At 38.3% G+C, this 26,173-nt stretch overlaps 1 protein-coding gene across 4 annotated transcripts in view; it reads left to right on the top strand.

Moving 5' to 3' along the window:
• Positions 1-21,047, top strand: part of TFDP1 (transcription factor Dp-1) — a 57,247-nt gene extending 36,200 nt beyond the window's left edge. For 3 of the 4 annotated variants that reach the window (XM_054838898.1, XM_054838895.1, XM_054838907.1), the window contains exons 5-12: positions 5,313-5,434; positions 6,750-6,915; positions 7,111-7,257; positions 13,065-13,133; positions 15,006-15,157; positions 15,943-16,109; positions 16,696-16,777; positions 19,711-21,047. In XM_054838898.1, the coding sequence (XP_054694873.1) occupies positions 5,313-5,434; positions 6,750-6,915; positions 7,111-7,257; positions 13,065-13,133; positions 15,006-15,157; positions 15,943-16,109; positions 16,696-16,777; positions 19,711-19,858 (1,053 nt within the window). In that variant the 3' untranslated portion in view covers positions 19,859-21,047. The remainder of the gene's footprint in view (positions 1-5,312; positions 5,435-6,749; positions 6,916-7,110; positions 7,258-13,064; positions 13,134-15,005; positions 15,158-15,942; positions 16,110-16,695; positions 16,778-19,710) is intronic. The other variant, XM_054838917.1, reaches the window with a different exon arrangement.
• Positions 21,048-26,173: the final 5,126 nt, after the last annotated feature.

Raw genomic sequence — 26,173 nt, 5'->3', positions numbered from 1 at the left:
TGATGGTAGGTATTACTTATCATGGGCAGATAGTCTAAGCTTATGTCTAATTTTAATACACTTATGTTAAAATAAATGTTCTTTTGCTTAAAGAAATGCAAAGATGACTGTCAAATCAATGTGCAGATACCTGAATATTCAGGTGGCTTTATCTTTTGTTAGTCTTGTCACTTAAAAACAATGGCTTTTTCAGATTATGCTTTGAAATCAGGCATAGGGAAATGTAAATTAAGTCCATTAGCACATTTTTATTGAGATCAAAGTTAGGTGGAACAAAATTTAAAACAGAGCTACTTTTCTTAGTGCTTAATTTAGATATCCTTTTGCTTAAACACTTACTGTGAGCTTCGTGGGAGGTAAATGAAATCAGAGGTTTCAAAGAGTCTAATAATGCAATAGATAATACGTAGGTTATAAGAAGTCACTTTGATAGTGATCAAAATTAAAATTTGGTGATCTGAAAAGAGTTGGTCTCAATTCATCTTCTGGAAAGCAACTGTAACACGTAAACATCTGAAATGGCATGTGTCTTCTGTTTGGGTTTCTTCCCATCTGCCTTTCCCAACTCTTGGCTCTAAGGAGTGTTTTATAACTGAGGCTACCTGAATCTATAAACTGTTCTACTTTAACTGTATAGATCTTGCAACAGTCTAGTCTCTCTGCAATATTAACTATACTTTGAAGCTGTTACCATGCTCAGATAGCTGCTCTGCTGTAACTGTCAGTTTGAAGAGGGAAACAAAACGTAAATCCTCAAACTCCTACATCCTCCCATGTTCAAAACTGAACTGCAGATCCAGTATCTCTATGTTTAAGTCTGCACATCGTTTGAGGAGACTGAGACAGACTGAAGATCATCAAGGAATGAAATGTCTGTCTAATTGCAGATCATTCACTGTGCTGTATTTCCAACAGTGGTGGTGAATTAACTACTTCCAGCAGCCACTTGGAAGCTAGTGTAACAAAATGAGTTTAACTGAATGAAGTTCCTCCTTCAGAAGGAAGCGTTTTATCAATAAATTTCCAAATAAGGAAATTCAGACAAGTTTGGCATTCTTTTAATCTAAAATCAGTAACCAGCAGTAGGAGGAGAACGTTTTAACGATCATGGGCCATAATGGCACAGAGGTGGTCACTTCTGGGCATTATTGCGAGACTGTGTACATACTTAAGTTTAACATTGAAAATGAAATGTTATTTTAGGTAACCTACAAAATCTTTTCTTACAATACCAAAATTAGGGGATAATAATGAAATTACAAATTATCTGATGCTTTTTTAAACTTTGAACAGTGTTTATATACATACAAAATACATTGTTGTGTCTTCCATCACAAGTTTAAATTGACAAATCCTCATCTATATTATCTATGATTAATTTTATGTGGTAATGTTATTTGAATATGAGCCAGCAGTGTGCCCAGGTGGCCAAGAAGGCCAACAGCATCCTGGCTTGTGGCCAGCAGGACTAGGGAAGTGATTGTCCCCCTGTACTCGGCACTGGTGAGGCCGCACCTCGAGTGCTGTGTTCAGTTTTGAGCCCCTCACTACAAGAAGGACATTGAGGTGCTGGAGCGTGTCCAGAGAAGGGCAACAAAGCTGGAGAAGGGTCTAGAGCACAAGTCTTGTGAGGAGCGGCTGGGGGAGCTGGGGTTGTTTAGCCTGGAGAAGAGGAGGCTGAGGGGAGACCTTATTGCTCTCTACAACTGCCTGAAAGGAGGCTGTAGCCACGTGGGGGTTGGTCTCTTCTCCCAAGTAACAAGTGCTAGGACAAGAGGAAATGGCCTCAAGTTGGGCCAGGGGAGGTTTAGATTGGATATTCGGAGAAATGGCTTCACCGACAAGGGTTGTCAAGCACTGGAACAGGCTGCCCAGGGAAGTGACTGAGTCACCATCCCCGGAGGTGTTTAAAAGACGCGTAGATGTGGTGCTTAGGGACATGGTTTAGTGGTGGACTTGGCAGTGCTAGGTTAACAGTTGGACTTGATCTTAAAGGTGTTTTCCAACCTAAATGACTCTATGATTCTAAATATGTTTCTGAAATAAGCTACTCTTAATTGTGGTTTTGTTAGTATGATTACTGTGGGAAATTCAAGTTTGTAATGGTAATTTTTTCAGCACTTCAAGTCTTATTCTGAACATTCTACCAATGATTTTTTTGTGAAATAAAGGGCCCATATCAGCATATTTGTATTGGCTGTTACCAGTACAAAATTAGATGCTTAGTTGTATGTCACTAAAGAAGGGATGGAGTTTTTATTTTGTGTATATATATATAGATAGGGAAATTTTGGATAAATTTCTGTTGACTTTACAATTCTGAAGGATAGCAAGAACTATAAAAAAAATACCCTGAAAATTAAAAGCAGATAAATTTTCTGCCAGTGAGCAAAATGTTCTTTGGGAGCAGAGTTGAGGAGTTGGCTTGTGATCCTGCTCAACTTTCTAGCCTTTGAGTAGTAAAAACAGTTTTTTAATACGTAAGTACTTAATTTTCTGAGCTGCTGTTCTATGTTCAGGTAGTCTGATTTCTTTTTTTAATACAGTCCACATATGAGTTTTCCTGTTGACTCCAGTGAAGTGGACTCTGTGGGTTGTCTTGCTGTTTTTCTCTGTTGTCCTGATCTTACTCATTCTTAAGGAGCTGAACTGTAATCTCGTTCTCTTTTAAAATGAGGAAACTTCAGAGAAACAGCAGACACTTCTTTTTCTACTTTTGCTTCCCCCCCTCCACCATCCCCTCTCTTTTCTGTAAAATCATCCACTCTAATTCTGTCTTTAAGCTTTCATTTTAGGATGTTTCCAGTGGCTCGATACTGCTTAACTCTTCATTCATACTCTTTTCATTGAAAGTCATGCTTGTTTATGAACTTGTGAGTAAAAGTTAGGGGCATTAACATTTCTATTAAGGAGCCTGTAATTCCTTAGAAGATTCGGAAACTCTAGGCTGTAGGGTCTTCCTGAATAGTGATGCAGTAAAGCATCTAATTCTGGCTAGTTTGCAGACTTTTGTTAGAATGAGAATGCAGAGCAGGTTTTGAATGTACTAAACAGACTTCACTTTTCCACTCTAGAAATGAGCCTGTGAATTTGTACACCCTTCCATTTATTCCTTTGTACTGTCGAGTGTCTCAAAACACAGCCGAGCACAGTAGATGTCCAGGGCTTGCTGCTGCCAGATGTTTTTCTCCAGCTGTAAATCCGCCCCCTCTCCTGTACTGGCTTGGCTCTCATCTTACTGCACCGTCATACAAATTCTAGATGTGGCACCAGGGTGATGGTTGGGCTGTTTGTGGAGTTGGGAAGCTAGGGAATAGAGTGGGACCCTCTAATTTTAGCCTCTGCAAGCAAGATGTTGAATCATCTCTTCCAGTCCTCTGTAACTGCATCCTAGGGAATAAAAACTGGCTAACAGCTTTCTTCTGTTCTCTGTATTGTCTACATTACTTGAATAGGACACGGGTGGTTTTCGCAGTCTTTTGAGACATTTGGTGAACCAGACCAGTCAACACCAGTATCTTTTTCATGGGGAGAAAGTGAGCTGGTTCACATATGTCTTGTGCCTGTTCAGCATCCCCACCCTCATTCTGTTTTCCCACAATCAGAATTTTTGGTTATGAAAATTAGTAAGGGAGATTAGCTGACTTTTCCATAAGAATTAGAAACATTTTAAGTACAGAAGCAAGCTACTGGGAAGGGGAGAAGGACCTAAGATTTTCCAGCTGTTGGAAGTGGATGTAACAAACTTGTATGTTAACTACTCAGGTGGCATAATATTAGGAGACAGTATTTGGGAAGAAACTCAACTGTTTGTCCTTCCAGGCAGCTGAAATCATGGACATCTAATAGTCACTAGACTGCCTCTTGCATTCTACATTTAAAGGTTATTCAAATTTTGGTTCATTTTAATTTTTACACATGAAATGTTTCATTTTGGTTTTTCAGTTTTCCTATTTTATTCATACTGAGACAAAACTATTGAAACTAGCCTGAGGAAGAAACTTAATGTTTTGTTGGTGAGGCAGAATGTGGCTGCAGGAAAATACAGCAAGCTTGTGGGTGGTAATGAGTTTAGGTTCGTTTGATGGGTTTAAGCTGAAGGAGGGTAGATTTAGATTAGATGTTAGTAAGAAATTCTTTACTGTGAGGGTGGTGAGGCACTGGAACAGGTTGCCCAGAGAAGTTGTGGATGCCCCATCCCTGGAAGTGTTTAAGACCAGGTTGCATGAGGCTTTGGGCAACGTGGTCTAGTGGAGGGTGTCCCTGCCCGTAGCAGGGGGGGTTGGAACTAGATGATCTTTGAGGTCCCTTCCAACCCAAACCATTCTATGATTCTATGTTTGTTTCACTTACCTGATGTCAGGGATACAACCTACTGTTTCCACTGGGAAATAAATGTTGCCCCCAAAAGTGGGCATATCTTTCTACAAAACAGAAATCTGTACAGTATCATTTTGTTTTCCTAAATACATATTCTCTAGAAATTACATTTATAACATTTCAGAGATAAAAAAACATCATCTGCAAAAGTGCGAGTTCCGCTTCAGCTAGTTTCACAGATCAGGAGAGCATGGCTCTGTGTATGAATGAATGGATCTATGTATTACTCATGATCAAATTAGCACATCTTCAGGGCTACTTACCTGTAAGCTGGAACACTGTGATCAGCTGAGTGCGTGCTCCTAACATGTTTGGAATGGAATGGTTTTGCCTAAATTGGTCTCACTCACTGCAGTGATGAAGAAACTTGGCCCTTACTCTTCCTCACCTCTAACATACTTGTATTTGGTTGTGACTCTGTAGCGATAGAGACTGACCGCAGGAGAGAATTTGGCCTTTCTTGCAACAGCTGTGCATTTTCTCTCTGTTTGTACTGATTTTCAGATCTTCTTGTTTTATATGTTTGTATTTTTACTGTAATTTACTGCAACATCTTTATACATAGTCTGGTAGGGCTTTCTTTCCCTTTTTTCCCTTTCTTTCCCTTTTTCTTTTTTTTTTTTTTTCTGTTTTGGAGTGTGTGTGTGTGCACTTTGAGCTTGTTAGTGTAGAACAGTATTAAGGAATCCAGCAAGCACAAAAAGCTCATTTAAGAAGGCTAAAACATAAATGCTCATTACTTAGGGAGTGGTTTAACTATATAATATGTAGTCTGAAGGGTTTTTTGCTAGCATGTATAAATTTAATGCATCTTATAAAGTAGGTAGAAAAGCATTATTCATGTTTGGATAATGCATAATTTGAATAAGACAGCATCTGAATATCTTTGACTATTTATGATCATTTTCCAAATAATTTTATCTTTATTGTAGGTTATTGGTACACCTCAGAGACCTTCAGCGCCAAATACTATCCTGGTAGGAAGTCCACATACACCTAACACACATTTTGTATCACAGAACCAGACTGCAGATTCTTCGCCATGGTCTGCTGGGTGAGCAAAACAAAAAGTTGCAAAGGATTAATTGTTCTAAGTGTTCACCGTGATAGTATATGTACTCTTCAGGCTAGCAGTGTAAGAGAGACAGTCTATTTACCTTTCCATCAAGAACACTTCAACATTAAAGTATACTGTACTAAAACCAGGAACAGTCACACAAGAATGAATGCGCCCTCATTTGTCATAAAATCAACTAGAATATTTTCTGTAAACACTGATGGTTATTTTCACGTTACTTGCCTTCAGAGAATTTAGCTCCTAAAAGGACACACAGGAATTCATCTGACTTGGTTCAGTTTTTAATTTGGCATTTCTATTTTTCTGGTGTATTTCCAAAAAATAAAAACCATTTCAGATTGAACAGATGTATCCTGAAGTATCATTTGAAATAAGAATGTAGTTCTTACTGGAAAAAAAGTATTAGATGCAATGAATGCATTCTTTTGGTATCTTTTCTCATACAAGCTTGTTTTTAAGGGTCTCTTGTTAAATGTAGTTGATTTAAAACTAAATTTATCATCAGTGTGTTGTTGCACATAAATAGATTTCTACTTTGGAATTATACAGTGAAATGAGATGTAGAGAATTGAGAGGTTCCATTGCTGATATTAATTTTGTTGATACTTATATTTTTCCTCAAGTTACACAGAACTTTCTATTCAAAAGACACGTGGAAAATTTTGCTATACTTCTTGCATCTGTTGTAACTTTGAAGCTTTTGTAAGAACTTCACATACTGTATAACTTCAAATCTGTGTTTTAGTAATAGTGTAATGTTTAGTGAGTTCAACCAGTATCAGACTTTCTCTGTTCAGTGATTATTTGATTTATGCAGAACAATATTCAATTAATCTAATTGTTTGTGGTCAAACTACAGGAGCTATTTAAATTAAAAAAAGAAAAAAAATAGCAACAACACCCACACCACACCCCCCAAACGTTATCTGCTGTAATTTGCTTTTCAAAGTTTAGCATTTATTCCCCTACCCCTTCTTGTCTTGAAGATTAGAAGGTTTTATTTACTGACTTCTTCAAGGAATATCCCTATTGTTAACTTACTATCTGCTACTAGAGATAGCAGAGTTGCCAAAAGGATGAATTTGTACTGTGTTTCAGCATCAAGACATTAGAATTGTTAATTATTGTAAATTGTGGTGGAAAAATTACAGGAAAAAATGTTGGGAAGGGGTAAGAAGCAGAACAAAAGGGAAGGCTTGGTTTTTGCAGCAGTGTGCCTGTATTTGAAAAAGAGACATTAAATATTCCAAAGTTCAAATCTTCTTAAAATATATATTATACGTATATTTAGGAAGCGGAACAAAAAAGGAGAGAAGAATGGCAAGGGTTTACGTCATTTCTCTATGAAGGTTTGTGAGAAGGTACAAAGAAAAGGAACCACCTCATACAATGAGGTGGCAGACGAGTTGGTTGCAGAATTCAGTACCACTGATAATCACATTTCACCAAATGAATCAGTAAGTATATGGGAGGTCAATTACATGTGAACTGAATGGGGGAAGAGAAATTTCTTTTGAGACTTTTGTATTTCTTTTCCTACTGCTAAATGAAACAGTTCAGACATTACCCCACTTTATCCATTTACTGTAATATACTTATTTTAAAATATTTTTGTCACAGGTATGTTTTTGATTAATGCACTATGTCTACAGCAGGCTTATGACCAGAAGAATATTAGACGACGTGTCTATGATGCCTTAAATGTCCTTATGGCCATGAACATTATCTCTAAAGAGAAGAAAGAAATCAAATGGATTGGTCTACCTACTAACTCGGCTCAGGAATGTCAGAATTTAGAGGTATATGTTTTAGGAAATTCACAATGGATTTGTGTTTGAGTAAATGTTTACAGCTTTAATATGTTCTGATCCAACATGTGCATGTGATTTCTGGGATAGCAAAGTGGAATAGTATGGTCCCTTTTGACTCTTTCTTTAAAAATTTTATTTGTATTTACAGAACACACATTTAAACTTCCAGATTGCTTAAATATATTTTTTTCTAATTCTATGTCAAAAATACAGCTCTGTCACAGCTTTTACAGTATACGTGAAATGATTCTGAGTGGAAGTTAATCAAACTGAAAGATTAATGAGTATTTCCAACATTGCAATAGTGGTGCTTAAGAGTCAAGAAGATTGTTTTCTCCAGATGTTCTCCAAATAGTACATCTGCGATGATAGATGTTGCATGTAGACAAGTTTATATAAGCGTTGCTCCTTCTTTGTTGCTGCAGGTCATATGTAATTCTGACATTTGTCTTACATGAACATGTTGGACTTCTTTACTGCATATCTTGGATAAGAAGTAAAATGTTTTATACTGAAAGGCATTCATACGTTCTGGCAGGATTTTTTGTTGAGTATACTGAGATTTACAGGATAATGAAGTTACTGAGGTTTGCTGAAGTCAATTCACTTTATCAGAATAGAATGAGACTTTGTATTTATTCTTAATAAATAAGATTATTTATCTTATTATGCAATTATTATCCATTGTTGATTTTTCAGGTAGGCAGCGATAAAGTTGCAGCAAGAAGTTCAAGGCCGATCAAGAGAGACTTTAGGGCCTTGGGACAACTGGTTAAGGGAAAAGGAGCACAAGTAGTGTTCTCCTCTATCCCTCTAGTTGCAGGGAATTGTGAGGGGAGAAACAGGAAGAGCCAGCATATCAACACTTGGCTCCGAGCCTGGTGTCACTGGCAGGATTTTGGGTTTTTTTGATCATGGGTTGGTCTACATGATACCAGGCCTTCTGGCAACAGATGGGGTATACCTGTCTCAAAGGGGGAAAAGGATTTTTGCACAGGAATTAGCAGGGCTCATCAGAAGAGCTTTAAACTAGTTTCGAAGGGGGAAGGGGATAAAAGCAGGCTTGCCAAAGATAAGCCTGGGGGCAGCATGCCAATGTGTGCTAGTGAAGTCCTTCAGTCTGCATCTCAGTGAAGGTAGGAGATGGAGACACGCAACAGCAAAGACACAAAGGTTATTGATGGGTTAGAAACCATGGAAGGTCAGGTAGGAATTAGGGCTTCTCCCCTTAAAAAGATGGCGGGATCAGTAGCTCGACTCAAGTGCATCTACAGCCACGCATGCAGCACAGGCAACAAACAGGAGGAGCTGGAAGCCATTGTGCAGCAGGAAAACTGATACAGTTGCCATCATGGAAACATGGTGGGATGACTCGCACAGCTGGAGTGCTGCATTGGATGGCTACAAGCTCTTCAGAAGGGATAGGCAAGGAAGGAAAGGTGGTGGGGTAGCCCTGTATGTTAGGAAATGTTTTGATTGTTTAGAGCTTAATGATGATGACAATAGGGTTGAGTGTTTATGGTAAGAATCAGGGGGAAGGCCAACAAGGCAGATATGGTGGGAGTCTATTATAGACCATCCAACCAGGATGAGGAGGCAGAAAAAATATTCTATAAGCAGCTGGGAGAAGTCTCATGATTGCTAGCCTTTGTTCTCGTGTGGGATTTCAACTTAATAGATGTCTACTGGAAATACAGTACAGCAGAGAGGAAGCAGTCTAGGAGGTTCCTGGAGTGTGTGGAAGGTAACTTCCTGACACAGCTGGTGAGTGAGCCAACTAGGGAAGGCGACCGCTGGACCTGTTGCTTGCGAGCAGAGAAGGGCTTGTGGGTGATGTGATGATGTGAGGCCATCTTGGGCATAGTGATCATGGAATGAGAATTTTTGATTCTTGGAGGAGTAAGGAGGGGGATCAGCAGAACTGCTACCTTGGACTTCCAGAGGGGAGACTTTGGCCTGTTTAGGAGACTGGTGTACAGAGTCCCTTGGGAGGCAGTCCTGAAGGGCAAAGGAGTCCAGGAAGGCTAGACACTCTTCAAGAAGGAAATCTTAAAGGTGCAGGAGCATGTGCCTGAAGACAAGCTGGCGAGGAGGAAGACTGGCCTGGCTGAACAGAGAGCTTTGGCTGGAACTTGGGGAAAAAAAGGAGAGTTTATGGCCTTGGGAAGAAGAGGCAGGCAACTCAGGGGGACTACAAAGATGTCATTAGGCTATGCAGGGAGAAAATTAGAAGGGACAAAACCCAGCTAGGACTTAATCTGGCTACTGCTGTTAAAGACAATAAAAAATGTTTCTATAAATACATTAAAAACAAAAGGAGGGCTAAGGAGAATCTCCATCCTTTATTGGATGTAGGAGAAAACATAGTGAAAAAGGATGAGGAAAAGACTGAGGTACTTAATGCCTTCTTTGCCTCAGTCTTTAGCAGTAAGACCAGTTATTTACCCAGCAACATACCCAGCCCCCTGCGCTGGAAGACAGGGACAGGGAGCAGAATGAAGCCCCCATAATCCGAGGGGAAATGATTAGCAACCTGTTACACCACTTTAGACACACACAAGTCTATGGGGCCAGATGGGATCCACCCAAGGGTGCTGGGGAGCTGGCGGAAGTGTTTACCAAGCCACTTTCCATCATTTATCAGCAGTCCTGGCTAACTGGGGAGGTCCCAGTTGACTGGAGTTTAGCAAATGTGACATCCACCTACAAGAAGGGCTGGAAAGAGGATCCAGGGAACAACAGGCCTGTCAGTCTGACCTCGGTGCCGGGGAAGGTCATGGAACAGATCATCTTGAGTGCCATCATGTGGCACATACAGGACAACCAGGTGATCAGGCCCAGTCATCATGGGTTCATGACAGGTAGGTTCTGCTTGACTAACCTGATCTTCTATGACAAGGCGACCTGATTAGTGGATGAGGGAAAGGCTGTGGATGTTGTCTACCTAGACTTCAGTAAAGTCTTTGACACAACTTCCCACAGCATTCTCCTGGAGAGGCTGGCTGCTCATGGCTTGGATGGGCTTATGCTTTGCTGGGAGAAAAACTGGCTGGATGACTGCGCCCAAAGAGTTGTTGTGAATGGAGTTAAATCCAGTTGGTCACAAGTGGTGTTCCCCAGGGCTCAGTACTGGGGCAGTTCTCTCTAAAATCTTTATTGATGATCTGGACAAGGGGATCGAGTGCACCCCCAGTAAGTTCGCAGATGACACTAAATTGTGCAGGAGTGTTGATCTGCTTGAGGGCAGGAAGGCTCTACAGAGGGATCTGGACAGGCTGGATCAATGGGTCGAAGCCAGTTTTATGAGGTTCAACAAGGCTCAGTGCTGGGTCCTGCACTTGGGTCACAACAACCCCATCCAACACTAGAGGCTTGGGGAAGAGTGGCTGGAAAGCTGCCTGGCAGAAAAAGACCTGGGGATGTTGGTCAACAGCCAGCTGCATATGAGCCAGCAGTGTGCCCAGGTGGCCAAGAAGGCCAACAGCATCCTGGCTTGTGTCAGAAATAGTGTGGCCAGCAGGAGCAGGGATCATCCCCCTGTACTTGGCACTAGTGAGGCAGCACCTTGAGTACTATGTTCAGTTTTGGGCCCCTCACTACAAGAAGGACATTGAGGTGCTGGAGCGTGTCCAGAGAAGGGCAACAAAGCTGGAGAAGGGTCTAGAGCACAAGTCCTGTGAGGAGCAGCTGAGGGAACTGGGGTTGTTTAGCCTGGGGAAAAGGAGGCTGAGGGGAGACCTTATTGCTCTCTACAACTGCCTGAAAGGAGGCTGTAGCCACGTGGGGGTTGGTCTCTTCTCCCAAGTAACAAGTGCTAGGACAAGAGGAAATGGCCTCAAGTTGGGCCAGGGGAGGTTTAGATTGGATATTCGGAGAAATGGCTTCACCGACAAGGGTTGTCAAGCACTGGAACAGGCTGCCCAGGGAAGTGACTGAGTCACCATCCCCGGAGGTATTTAAAAGACGCGTAGATGTGGTGCTTAGGGACATGGTTTAGTGGTGGACTTGGAGATTTTTGATACTGATAATTGATTTTTCAGTTAGTACTGTAATTGCTATCTAGATGAAGAAAGTCTAGGGTATCTAGTAAATCTGAGTTTGATTTAAATATTTATCATCCCACAGTGAGTTGTGGTAAGTTTTTTGGGGGGAGGGGGTTATTTGTCTTATTTTCTAATGCTAAATTATAAGACCTGGTTCTACTTACTTTCTTTTTTTTTTTTTTAATATAATACCATGCCTTTTTGCAGATTTTTCAACTGTGTATACATCTGGGGTTTTTCCACCAAAACTGAACAGAAAACTGCATTCATGTGAATTTTTATCTCCGGTCATTTTCTTGTTAGTTGTATGTTTTAAGGACCTAAGTTGATGTTTGGGCCAGTGGTCTGTCTATCCAGTATCTTGCCTAACAGTAGCAGTTACCTTGGAAGTAGTATAAGATTAGAGAAAATATTTAGTGGTGTTTCCTCCTGTAACATGTGGTTCAGGCATAACCTGAGGCAGATAGAGTATCCTTCTGTTTGATAGCCCTCAATTAATTTTTCTTCCACAAATTTTGACTTCGTATAAAGTTTGCTTTTAACACTGAGTCTTTTGTGGCAGTGAGTTTCAGGTGCATTAGGAGCTTCTTATGAAATACCTTTTGTTTGTTTTTGAATATACTATATATATTTAGTTGATATCCTCTGATTTTTTTTTTCCCCATTGGAAGTGATGGTGACCTAGTCATTCCTTATCACTTCCTCCATCTTATTCATGGTTTTATAGATATCTCCCATGTTCTCCCTCATTATTTCATTGTTCTTTCTGTAGAGTCCTATTTTATTTACTATTCCCTTGTATGGAATCTGTTCCGTACCATTACTTATCCTGATTGCTCTTTTGTATGGTCTGTTTGAAATACTAACACTAGACCTATGGAATTCAACATTTAAAGATTCTGGGTTCATACACTGATGTAGTGATAATTTCTGTTTTGTTTTCTGTTCCTTTCCTGATAATTCAAATTTTTGGCTGCTGTGGTGTACTGAGTTGATGTTTTTGTAGATACTGTAATTTAAGATCTCTACTGAATGTCATTTTATTTCAACCAAAATTAATTTTGATGATGTCAAAATTCATGCTACGAGACACTTGGAGTGTGCTTTGTGACGAGTTCTTTTTTTACTGTGCCAGGTAGCCTGGTGTTGTCAGCAGATTCTGTCACCTTGCTGTTCATCCCCTTATTCTGATCCTCTATAATTTGAATAACAGTCTGTAAATTTAGTCCTTGTGGTAATCTGCTGGTGAGCTTCCTCCACTGGGAAAGCAGTTTATTTCTTACCATTGTGTCTCCTATCTTTTATGTTATTATTTAGTGTGTATTTAATACTGTAGAGACTTAACCTTTGGTTCCATAGGAGCTTCATTTCTTTATGCATCTTTGATGGATCTTCTCCTATACCTCCAATATCAGTAGACGACATCAAGTGGATCCTTCTGGTCTACATGTTCTTTGCCTCCTTGAGAGAATTTGGATAATTCTTTGAGGCATAACTTCTGTTTGCAAAGATGTTTTTACCCTCTGTCTGATACATTGTACTTTATTTCCCAGTGTTCTAATTCTGCTCTTTGTTACAGTTTCCGTCAGTACTACTGATGTGAGTCTTGATAGTTAGATCTCTAAATTATCTGCAGAACCTTAATGATTGACATGATACATCCTAGCTCCAGTTTTCTGGTATTGAAATGATTTTAAGGAGAGAAAATGTTGATATAAACAACAAACTAACCAATCCTTTTTCTGTCTTAAGGTGGAGAAACAGAGAAGACTTGAAAGAATAAAGCAAAAACAGTCTCAACTACAAGAACTCATTCTACAGGTACAGTCAAGGTACTCTTGTCTATAGGGCAAGGTAACTTATACGTATATTCCTGTTGTTTTATCCCAGTGAGGGATGGGAAACTTATAAGATGTTGTGGTTTAACCTGACCGGCAGCTAGAACAACCACGCAGCCATTTGCTCGCTCTTCCCATTGCAGTGGGATTGAGGAGAGAATCAGAAAGAAAAAATAAAGTAGGACTCATGGGTTGAGATAAAGGCAGTTTTTTAGGACAGAAGGGGAAGATGATGATAATAATAATGATGATAAAGGAATATACAAAACAAGCAATGCACAGCACAGTTGCTCACTATCTGAAGTTGATGCTCAGCTAGTTCCCACACTGCCCTGCCTCCTGGTCATCCCCAGTTATATACGGAGCATGATGCCACATGGTATGGAATATCCCTTTTGCCAGTTTGGGTCAGCTGTCCTGGCTGGGTCCCCTCCCAGTTTCTCGGGCACCCCCCACCTTCTCCTTGGCAGGGCAGTATGATAAGCTGAAAAGTCCTTGACTGCTTGGCAACAACTAAAAACATCAGTGTGTTATCAACATTATTCTCATCCTAAATCCAAAACACAGCACTATACCAGCTGCTAGGAAAAAAGTTAACTCTGTCCCTGCTGAAACCAGGACAGAAGACTAGAGGTGAATTTCAGGATAAGGTGTATAGTTTTAATTTAGCACTGTAGTTTAGCTGGGACCATTGCTATTGGGGAAGCCAGCAATGTTCCATGAGTTATGATGAACTCTTTTGCAGTTTCAACTATGTTTAAATAGGATTTATGTTGACAGGAACTGTAATTCATACTGTCCCCTCTGAATGTTCCAATTAAGTTCTTGTATCTAGAATGTTTTCCTGTGTTAGAGTCCATAGATAATTATGTGACTACGGAGGTCATCTCTCATAATGCTCTTTGTCTTGTCTTTCTTGGACGTTGCTGCCCCTGCTATGTAAGTGGCTTAACTGCTGTGAAACAGTCGCTGAACTTCCCAGATTTCCCCTGCTATACTGGGGGAAGCAGTACTCTGTCCCTTAAGTCACTGGGCTGCTGGTTCACCCGAATGTATCCCTTAGTAGTTGCATTACCTACGCAGTGGGAATGAGAACCTCAGGGAGAGCACACAGAAAGAAAGTACAGACAGCTGTGGGACAGCAATCTCAACAGCTGTCTGATTTTTATCAGCCTCTGTTGGCTTTGGATTTTTTTAATTCCTGCTTATTTAATTTGATTCCATGACCAGAAAAATACTTCTTCTTAGTTTGTTGCCCTACTGTAAGATTTACAACTTGAGTTTTAATAGTTAACTTGAGTTTTTAGTTCTTACAATTGGTAATCTTTAAAATATGAACATTCCATTCTGAAAAGCAGTTTTAAGGTAAGATATGAGAGAAAAGTCCCTAATCTTAGTTGAGGAATTCTGAAACTTAATGTCAGACATTCAAATCCCAAATGTTCACTGGTTTTTAGCATATAATTTCAGCAAAAATACGGTATTAGTCATTCAGCTGTTCTTGTTGAGTGCAGTAGCTAGCAGGGAATAGTAAACAGAGTGGAAGTAGAATGCTATATGAAAATTAATTTTTCCAGTCATTGCTAACTCTTCATTCTGTCAAGGATCTGTCCTGATGTAGTTATTAGAACGTGCATTTTTCTTCCTCAGTGAAGTTTTACTGTGTTGTATTTTCCATACTACCATTTGTATCTCCTCTTGCATCTTAATATGCAGGAATGTGGTGAACACTCTCTGTCCTTTTCTGCATTTACTTGCCGCAGCCATTGCTGGAATTCTTTATCTGAGGGATTTTTTCATTAACAGTGTCTTGAAGGTTTAATTCATACTTTCATATCACTATTGCTTTTTCTAGCAAATTGCCTTCAAGAACCTCGTTCAGCGAAATCGTCAAGCGGAACAACAGGCAAATCGACCACCACCTTCCAATTCTGTCATCCATTTGCCATTTATCATTGTGAACACCAGCAAGAAGACAGTGATTGACTGCAGTATTTCAAATGACAAGTGAGTTAACAAAGTTTTCTATCTGGCTTTTGGTACAAATAGGCGTTTTTATGTCCATCCTAAAGTGTTCATCTGGATTCGTTAAAAATGAAATACAAATAAATTTACTTGTGCCTTTTGTAGATTGAGAACATGCACTTCAGACAGGTAAAACTTACTCATGTTGAATAGAAGCAGAGTTTTATAGAGCTTTCTAATAAACAGAGTAATTGTGTTCACATTTAATAACATCTTTAAGACTTACTGTCTAGAGATGTTAGAAGCAAAGTAATGCAGCTCTGCTGAAGTTTGATATCGTACTTTACCAAGTAGTGTTTTCCTTTGGCTTTAACATGATGAAATGTACCCAGCAGAATTAAAAATGGATTTTGCTTTCAGAACTGCTGTTCTCTGCTTTTGGTTCAAAAAGCTAGGGTTTTCATCTGCTAAACAAAAGCTGAATGTAGCAGAAGTTTCTGTTTGCACTATTGACTTATTAGAAAAGCTTAAAAACATTTAAAAAATTACACAGTAGCCATGGAGGAATGGGATTAAAGAAAAAAAATATCAAACATGCAAAATGTTTAATTAAAACTCTGTATCTGTTAAACCTGTTAATGATTTATATAGTGTGTATAATTGCAGGTTTTGTTGCTTGCTATCAAGTACATAAATTTTGAAAAATTTGATTGCTTAATGTAATGTGTCACTAACATTATGTGTTAAGTTTTTAAAATGCTGCAATTCCTGAAACTGGAAAGGTAGTTAAAGTAATTGAAGCTAATGGAGACATTTTCCCTCTCCAGGTTTGAATATCTATTTAATTTTGACAATACTTTTGAAATTCATGATGATATAGAAGTACTAAAACGAATGGGAATGGCTTGTGGGCTAGAATCTGGAAGCTGTTCAGCAGAGGACCTAAAAATTGCAAGGAGTTTGGTTCCTAAAGCTCTGGAACCATATGTGACAGGTGAGTTACTCCAGTAAGAGTTTGTTTTCCTCTTTAATACAAGACTCAAGGAAAAAACATGAAAATATCTAAGATCAGTTAATTTCCACCAGTTTGTGGTGAAGATTTCTAACAATTTCTCAAATATATATGCTTTTTAGTGTAACTTAGGGAGCAAATAACATAGAGATTCATAGAGAATGGGCTGTTGCTCTTCATAGAACCACATTTTGCATTATACCACATAAGTAGATTGTTGCAGTGTGTAATTTTTTAAGAGGACTATTTATAGTTGATTTACCTGCAAAGGCAAAAGGTATTAAGTGCAAACATGGTCATGCCTTCATTTTATATTGGTTTATCATTTTCATTATATAAGAATACTGAAGACATCTGACTTGCTTACTTCAAAATATTTTGAAATTTTGCTGTTGCACTAGCCTCTTGGTTTTTAATTGTGCTGTTTTGGATATAGTACATCAATATGGTTGCTTTGGTTTCAGGACTCCTTTTCTGGACTTTAAAAGGATTAAGCATTAGCATTAAGCACCGAACTAGATGAGTGTGTTTTGAAGTATTCTTGAAATACATGTTGTTCATTTTACAGAAATGGCTCAGGGATCAATCAGCAGTGTATATGTCACATCTTCATCAGGTTCTGCATCAAATGGCACAAGATTTTCAGCCAGGTGAGATGAAATTATCAATTAGTTTTTAAAATCTGTGATCAATGAAACTTAATCAGAGATTAAATACTTCATGAAACATGATCTGTTCTGATTAAATGTGGTATGGATATGTGTTTAAATTATTCTCAGACATTGGTTTTACTTGAGTAGTGGTGGTTCTTACCAGTGTCATTAAAGAAATCTTCTCCTACATAGTGGAAAAGAAATTGATTAGACTGGTCTTAATCTTGAATGTATTATTTTTGTTTAGTTTAGAGTTTGTGACAAGAAAACAGATACTTCCCAAAAGATAAGATTTGGGCAAGATTCTCCCTTGGTCCTAAGTGTCTTACTTTAAAAACGATTTTGGTCTTTGGGTTTTAAACAGCATCAGAAGCTGGTAGAGTGATAAACCATAATGTTTCTTTAACTTTGTATGGACATATGTAATTTCTGAACTATTATTTTTGTCTTGCTATATAAGACACTTTTCCTTATGTAGTCACTACTCACTAGGTTTTTGCTGTTGCATTAATCAAAGAGATGTGCTTCGGTGAGCTCTACTAAGTTGTAAAATCTGTCAAATATCATTGAAATGTTTAACATTGTTAACATATATTTGAATGGAGCAAGCTGATAAGCTGAACAAATTATCTGCAGAGTGTTCATTTTTTACCAGTTGTTTCTGTTATGTCCAGAAACTTAGCCTTATCTGAAAAGTCAGTTAAATTTCTGTTGTACATGTCACGCAACTAATCCAATCTGGGCAGTTTTAGAATCACAGAATGGTTTGGGTTGGAATGGATCTTCAAAGATCATCTAGTCCACACCCCCTGCCGTGGGCAGGGACATCTTCCACTAGATCAGGTTGCCCAAAGCCCCATCCAACCTGGCCTTGAACACTTCCAGGGAGGGGACAACGTGGTCTAGTGGAGGGTGTCCCTGCCCGCAGCAGGGGGGGTTGGAACTAGATGATCTTTAGGGTCCCTTCCAACCCAAACCATTCTATGATTCTGTGATTCTAACTGGCAAGGGAAAAAGTTAAGCTCAGGAATGTGTGGGACTGTCAATGGTGAGGAGCGTGGTTTATGCTCCAGCCCATTCCCGCTACCCAAAAAACTGTGGGGAATTCTGCCTGTTTTGTACTAGGGAACTGAAGCTTGGGTGAGAATACTGCCAAAATATCTTTAGAGAAGCAGAACTTGGACGGTACATAAAATCGCCTGTTTTCACTAAGGTTCCTTCTGTGATGATGAGCATGGTGTTAGTGAAAAAGAGCCCATGTATTTTTAAGACTGACATTTGAATAGGCTGCTACTAGCCAGAGGCCAGTGGAAGACCAGAGGTGACTGTGGTTCATTATCTTGGTGAGAAGCACAAGAACTACTACTACTTGTGTTTCTTAGGAAGTTGGAAAAGGGGACTGACAAAGTATGTTTAATTATAGTACATATATAAATATTCATGGCAACAGGCAACTACAAGATGTGTAGCTTTTCTGGTACTGAAAATTTCTGCCAAGGCAAATAAAAGCTGTAAATTTATTTAGCAAGCTCCTCTAAAGAAAGTCTGCAGAAGACTGAAGATGCTGCTACCATTGCCTTCATCCCAGTTTCTTTGTCTTACTAGGATACTCAGGTTATGAAATCCAGTTCTATTTTTATCAAAAAGAGGGGAGACAAGTTTTTGGGTTCATACTTTCAAAGTTCACAGGAACACAATAATATTTTTTTTTCTTTGTTTTTGAAACTGCTTCTGCAGATAATTATGGAGAACCTGTTAGAAGCCATCTGACTACAGCTAGACAGATGTCTTAGTATCTTCCTTTTGAATAGGTGTACAGAACAGCGGACGCTCTTGAAAGAATCTTAGTGGATATGTTGTCCTTGTGAGCTTCTAGAGTATGCCCCTGTAATTTCATTCTATGTGATGATAGACTGTTGAATTCGTTCCATACAACAACAGTGTCATGATTGATGATGTGCATCAGCTGGATTAAAAAATGACTAGCAAACACATTTTTGAAAGCAATTTTTTAATGATGAACATCTTTCAAGTTGGAGATACTTTTTCTGAAAAAAAATTTGTCAAGAATTTGTGACCAAGTTTGTTTATCAAACTATTGAGAAACTAAACAATAAAAAAGTTGGCAAAATAGCAAGTAATAATGGAAGCGGGAATGTTCTGGCTTTATTAAAAGAAAATGCTTCTGGATAGGAACAAGACATTTCAGACCATATCTACAATGGGCGTGAATATTTTGGTGGAAAAAGAACACATTCAAGTAAGAAAGTGGATACTCTCTAAATCTACCTGCTGATCCAGGAGGTAGATTTTCAGTGTAGGGATACTCTCACAGAGGGACAAATATGAGATGCTGAAGACATTGTTTGATTTTTCTTTGTTCGGGGTTTTTTTTGTTTTGTTTAATTAGAAAAGAAAAGCATCATGAGAAGAAAACAATTTCAAGTTTAAAATGCAGCACATGTAGCAGTGATAGTTTACCATGTAATAACAGAGAATTAAGGAGAAGCTATTAATTCCTTGATTTTCCACATCTTTGAATCAAGATTAGTGCTTTGGAAAGACATGATTCACTTGCGATGCAAGTGTCCAGTGCTACATAAAAATATTAAAGGGCTTAGATAGCTATGTAGCCTTAACACTAAATGTACTTTAGAAGAAACCTGGAAAGCATACTTCAAGGTGCCTGTGAAAGGATTTAATCTTTATATTAAACCTAAAGGAAGAAACATACTAAGAATCATTTCAAAATTGCTTCAACTGTTTCTGCTTTTGAGAAACAACTTAGGCGTATATTAAAGACAGTTTATAAAGTAGCAGTGGCAGATTTGTTAAAGGAATGGAATAGATATATGATTGTATTTAAGAGCACAGTAAACTGGGAAAAATCATTAAGCAATGCCAACTGGCCTCCTTTTTTTTCCCCCCAGTGATTTTTCCAATGGTGGAGATGGGATGTTGGCTACAAGTTCCAATGGATCTCAGTACAGTGGCTCCAGAGTTGAAACACCAGTTTCTTATGTTGGGGATGACGATGACGACGATGATGATTTTAATGAAAATGATGATGACGACTGATGCCCTTTGCTTGTAGACTATTTTTTTGTTAAAATTCAGCAAGCTTCAGGAATAAATTGTTCTAGGGAGAAGTGTCTCAAATTACTTTGCCCCATCCCTCAAGGAGAATATTGGTAAGCAGTTCTGAGTTTAGAAATTGCACCTCTGATAAGCAAACAAGGATTGTTTTATGTAGGATATTTTTAAATGTGGTGTGGATGTGTGTTTTTGATACCAGTGTGTTAATGCAGAGCCTTTATTTACTCTTGTTTTAGGGGTTTTTGGTTTGTTGGTTGTTTTTTGTTTGGTTTTTTTTTTTACTTGAAGGAAAATGGATTTTGCCCCAAATGTTCTTGCAAAGTTTGCTAAAGAAAATGTAGACACATCATTGAGAAATAAAATGCTGTCCTTCTGTGGAAAATTAATACACTGAATGGCAATTTATTTGGAGTGTATTTTGATTATGCCACTTTTTGAGGGATAGTGAGCTAATGTAGTAGTGTTTTTTGTTAATCACGCAGTGTCCAAAGAACCAAACAAGAAAGATACGTCCTACTTTTTTACATGTTAAATTCCAGAAATGTTGTTGTGAACTTATTTTCCCTTAAATTATATCTAACATTATGATTCCATCAAGTTTATATACTTTTCACTGTATGTTGGGACATATGAATTACAAAGTTTTTGGCAAATGTTTACTGCCAGTTGGTGCAGCTATATAAAATGTCTTGAAGGTTTGGAATGATTTATTGCTTATGGTAAAATTTGCCTGATTTCTTACAGGCAGACTTTGGAAACTTTTTATTATATAGTTGTTTACATACTTATAAGTCTATCATATAAAGACATGTACTGAAACAAATGTTTGTATTTGTTTCATAAGCATCTTCCTGTAATCTATTATAAAGTTGAAATTAAATATAGAGAATGTTTTAAGTTTTTTAACTCAAAATTTGTCAATCATTTTTAATAGTTCATTTTTATAAAAGGAATTTCAGGGCAGGTGGTAGTCTTTTTAAATTTATTCACAAACAATTAACTGCACAAATACTGTCAGCTGCCTATTCTAAGACAGTAGTCTTTTTATTGAAACACAAATAAACTTTTCTGTAATATTTTATGGAATATAAAGAGACTATAATTGTTTGACTTGTTTAACCTTGGCACTGTTAGTTTTTATTAATAAAACGCGCATGGGCATTTTTAACAAGCTCTGTGGTTTTTCTAATTTTAGGCTTATTTTAGAACATTTCACTTCCTCTCATCACAAGACCTGGAATTAACTGTCTCAGGATACTGCATCTACACTATAGAGGGCCCAGATTTTTTGCTTTGATTTAGTAATTTGTCCTTATAGCTCTCAGTAACTTACAATGCAAAAACCAATACCCTTTATACTCTCTTCTTTCACGTTGTCTTATTTCAGTCACATTGGTCCTCAGCATGTCAGGCCAATCTTAGTACTTCAATCAAGCTTCTCTGTTAAAAATCCCACGCTTACTGTCCTAACTTTTCATCCCGTATTCCTCAATCCTGGCTTTCCATCATACATTCCCATGTCCTCAAAACAGGTCTTCATCTATTTCCACCTTAAACCTTTTGTTAGATGACATCCTCTGCTCTCCCCTGAAGGCGCAGGTTACTGAACTGGCTCAGTCACTCTGCAGGCTGCAATCAGAGTCAGGATTTGTTGCTTCCACAAACTCCAGGGAGTTGTTGCAAAGACAACTTACAGTCTAATAACTGTTCTGTCTGTGGTAAGGGCTCCTGCAGGCACTTAAACCCTGTGGTAAATATGAAGTGTGTTACGTGTTTGGTTTTTTTTCTCTGAGAGATTATGTCTTGACAAATCTTTTGTGGTAAGGGGGTGGGGGTGCTTACTACAGAGCAGTTGATACTCACTGAATGTTTTCTAATTGTATCAAACCTTGTAATACGAGTGAACCAAGCACATTACTTAATTTTGTGGGCTGGGAAAACCATTTTGGGCAGGCTAATTGAACGCTTTACTTCTCACTGAAGATGTCATTCTTTGCTGTGCTAATGTCGCATTTGAGACAGCTGATTCAAATTATCTTTGATGTTGAGCAGCAGTGTTATCTGCAGAGCCCAACAGTAGTTATCAAGGACCTTTTGACAGTCCATGGGGGTTATTCCAGTTTTCCCTTATGTTCTGAATCTCCAGTGTATGATCCAGGATTTAGCTGCAAAGAGTGAATACAGGGATGTTGGGTAGGGAAGGCTGAATGCATCTGACAGTTTCCTTCTGGTTCTTAACAGTGAAGTAGACCTGAGATCGGACAAGGTCAAGGTGTGAGTGAAGGTGTGGCAAAACATACATTTCAAAAGAGGGTACTTTGCTTTTGATAGCTGATGAATCTCGGAAATGGAATTTGAGAGTTTAAAACAAGCAGCATTGGAGTGCTTTGGGGGAATGAATCTATATTACCTTTGTTTCCAGAGAGCTTTCTAGTAAAGGCAACAATCAATAACAAGAGAAAGTCTATTGATTTGTTAATTACTTGCTGGATTTCAGGCAGTTACCTGGCCGTAGTCTTTAGGAGAAGGAGGAGGGGAAGGGAAAAAAAAGAGAAGGAACAGATTGAAACTTAGGTTCAACAGAGGGGCATAAAAAGAGAAGGTCTAAGTTGGGAAGAAGGTAATGAGAAGACAAGAGGACTATTAGTAGAAACTTTATTTAAAAAAAAGCAGAAAAATATGTAGAACATGATAATGTCAAGCATGGCATGAAAGGAACTGGAAGGTGGGAGATAACTTAAAACTTTATGGTTCTGATGTCTGAAAAGGGTGGTACCACATGTATGGGTGGAAAGAAAGATCAAAAGCAGAAACAGGATGGAAGAGGAAATCATGGACAGGAAATTGTTGAGTAAATCTGTGGAAATAGAAAATACTCTAAGGAGATAGTAGATTTCAGTTTAAGAAAGATGAAATGATGGTAAAGGTAATGAGAATGGTAGTAAGGGCTCAGTTTGGGGAAAAATGACGGGGAAGAGATGTGTTGTTACTCCTTTCATTGTCAGCACTTTTTTGTGATCTGAAGAAGAGGAAAAGTTGTAAAGTGTGTGTGTGTGTATATCTCTGAAATGGTCCTGCAGATAAACCCTGGGAACAGTGTGCATCTTTTACTGTTTTTCTAAAGTGATACTGAGCTTTGAAAGGCTGTCTCTCTATTTTGATGTGTCTAACAAGTTAAGAAGGATTTGTTGAGTTGTTTGTTTCAAAAGTAAGCTGGTTTGCTTGTCTTGTAGGAATTTGCTTGTCTTAACTAAAGAAAAGCAATTATGACTTTGGAATTTTTTTTTTTTAAACCCTTCAACAAAAGGCAACTATTGCAGAGAAGAAAAAATAAATGGGGCTGATAGGGTACCAGCCCTTGAAGATGATAATTTAGTAAATTGTTCATGGAAGGAGGTGACTGTCACAAGATAAATCTCTTCATTTCTTTATCAGCAAATACACGGGTTGTGAAATTTTCACATTAATGGGAAATCTGAAAATTGGATGTTACTTTAATATAAAAAAAAAATGAAAGAGGGGAAAAAATAACATTGATGTATTACTACTGGAATGATCATCAGTAGAAAAGAGAGTATAATAAACTATTTTTCCCAGATAGCCCGTACAGGTGGTGCTGAGACCAGACTAAAGAAGGGCAACAACAGACATGACCAGGCATTTCCTACTTTCAACATCTGCCTACACTGGTAATTCTCATCTGGGATGGTGATGGCTGTCACCTAGCTGCGCCTGCCTCTCTCATAGTAGGAGAGCTGCTGTCCCCAGAGAGATACTCAAAGTGTGTCAGCACTAAGCAGTGAAACATTAACCAGAGGAAATCATGATTATTGATTCACAGTTTCGCTGTGATAAAGGCAGAATGTCCTGATGGGGCAGAGGGAAGAGATCAAAACCCACCAGCATGATCTCTTTACAAGTGCTTTGCTTTGTTCTGTGAACACATCTTTTGCTTGTTAAATTTTTGCATGTTTTGAAGAGGTTGAAATCCAAACCTAGGCTCAAAGATTTGATCTTCTTTTGTAACATGTCACTGTGTACACATCATGGTACATCACTGTAAATATTGCAGTGATGCCAGCCTTAAGCTGTCTGGAGGGCTGGTCAGAGCGGAATGGAAAGTTTCTGCTGCATTGTAGCATGTTAAAAGACAGCAGAGTTGCAGGCTTTGGGCAAGGTTCCTGTTCTTTTATTAGGTAAACTTGAGAGAATTTGTTAAATGCAATGGTACATACTTAAAGCTTCACTCTTACAACAGGCAACCCAGGTACTTTATGCTAGGTAGAGAGTGGATCTCTGCATTTCTGATGGTGATCTTTAATGAACCTTGAAATTGTGAGTAAATTCTTGTAAACTAAAATAAATGCTAGAGTGCCAGTTTTCAAAGTGATGTGAGGAAGTCCCGTCTAAATGTGGTCTAGACAGTTTAAGATCAGCCCTGAACCTCTTATTAGAAAAACTGATTAAGGAAACAGCTAAAAGACAATTAAAAATCTGGAAAGTTAATTATAAAATTAATGATAAAGTACAGAATAGGTCTTATCAAATGAGGGTGGTAGCAGATTGCAACTTTTTAGCTGATTAGGGAAATGATTGGGTGTATTTCAGCATCTTCAAGCCTTCTGTGTTTCATTGTGTTCTGATTTTTAAACGCATGTTTTACAATATCATCATATTGTATGTTAAAGGGTTATGCGCTGTTAAATACTGAATCAAAAATAGGTCTTGTGGCATTATCACTGACTGAACGGCTGCATCAAGTAAGATTGTACTTATGTTTAATGTTTTCTTTAACCCAACCCAGAGGAAAATAAAATTTTTAAAAATTGTGATACTGGTTAGAAAAGAACTAAACAGTGAAAAGGACAGATTAGTGGGGGTTGCTTGGAAAGCAGGACATGGCCAAAAAAAGTTGTCATTAAACTACATGATTTGAACAAAGAATTCCAGCTACACTTGTAGGAGGTAAGATTGTGCTGAAAATGTGGTGAAATGCTAAAAATGATCTGGGTGTTGAGGTGGGCAAGAACTGCATGTGAGTCTCGTACGTGGTGTTTTAAGGAGCTAGCTACTCTGATGTTGGATATATAGGTAAAACTAATAACGGATTGGAAAGTGATTTTACATCTGAATACATACAGCCAGGCCAATAATTTGCAGCACTGTCATTTAAAAAGGGTGTTGGAAAAATGGGGAGAGACTCAGAAAAAAGCTCTTCCCCTGGATATTTGATACCTAATGTCAAGATCTTTTAGTAAGAGATCTAAGGGAACTCGTATTTTGCTTTATAAGAAAGAAGAGGAAGTACTGGATTTATGTCAGGTCACACAAAAAGATAACATTTTAAAAGGCTTATCTATGTAGGAGAGAAAAGTGGCATGATATTCAAGGACTTGAAATCAGAATAATTAAAATTAGTTATGCAGTTGATAAAGATGTTGATAAACCTCTGGAATGTATTTTGATTGAAATGATAGAATTCCCACATTGGTAATAGTAGGACTTCACATAAGTACAGACATTAATGATGAAGCACGTTGTCCCAAGTGTTTCCGGAATTCAGTTCCTTCTCATTTTAGAGCAAGTGGGAGCCTAAAAAGGGAATTCTCAGCCCAGTTTCTACGTTTAACGAGAAGTGCTGTGCATCTGTTGTTCTCACGCTGGTATCAAGGAATTGAGAGAGAACAAAAGTGAAAAGTATTTCTCCCCAGTGAGAGAGTTTTTCAAATGAAATTGAGGAAAGGGACACCTGTTCCTTCACGTGCATTTTTACATTGTGTTAAGCAAGATAATCTTGTTTGAGCTTGAACTTTTGTATCTGAAAGATGAAGCTTGTGAAGGGAGTATACGTGCAAAGCATCAAATATTTTCTGCAAGTATTACTGATACAGCTGTTACTTTACATCCAGTTATGGAAAGCAGCACATGGTTGGACAGCTTTATTTGCTGCAGAATCAATCACTGCCTGACTTTTATCACAGGTAAGAGAGATTAAAACCAGTTATATGAAATGATGAGAGGAATTCCCAAGTGCAATAGCAATGACATCATGTGAGACCAAGCGAAGACTTAATTATTAATATGTAGTATTTAGCGATTTTGAAAGGTAGAGGGCAAACGTTTTGAACTTGCTGTAGTCTCAGTCGTAGCACAAAAAATCCTTTAGGCACCAAGGAGCTTGCGTTCAGTATTTTTCTGCACTCTGTTAATTTTTCTTCATTGTTTTTAATAATAGACATTAGGACTTTGCACTTAAATTGCTGGCTTTACCAGTCGTACACGTAGTCATAAGAATAG

This window comes from Grus americana, chromosome 1, assembly GCF_028858705.1.
Source record: "Grus americana isolate bGruAme1 chromosome 1, bGruAme1.mat, whole genome shotgun sequence".
NCBI classification, from domain to species: domain Eukaryota; kingdom Metazoa; phylum Chordata; class Aves; order Gruiformes; family Gruidae; genus Grus; species Grus americana.
The sequence above is the reverse complement of the archived record's forward strand: the minus strand, read 5'-3'. Positions and strand labels throughout refer to the sequence as shown.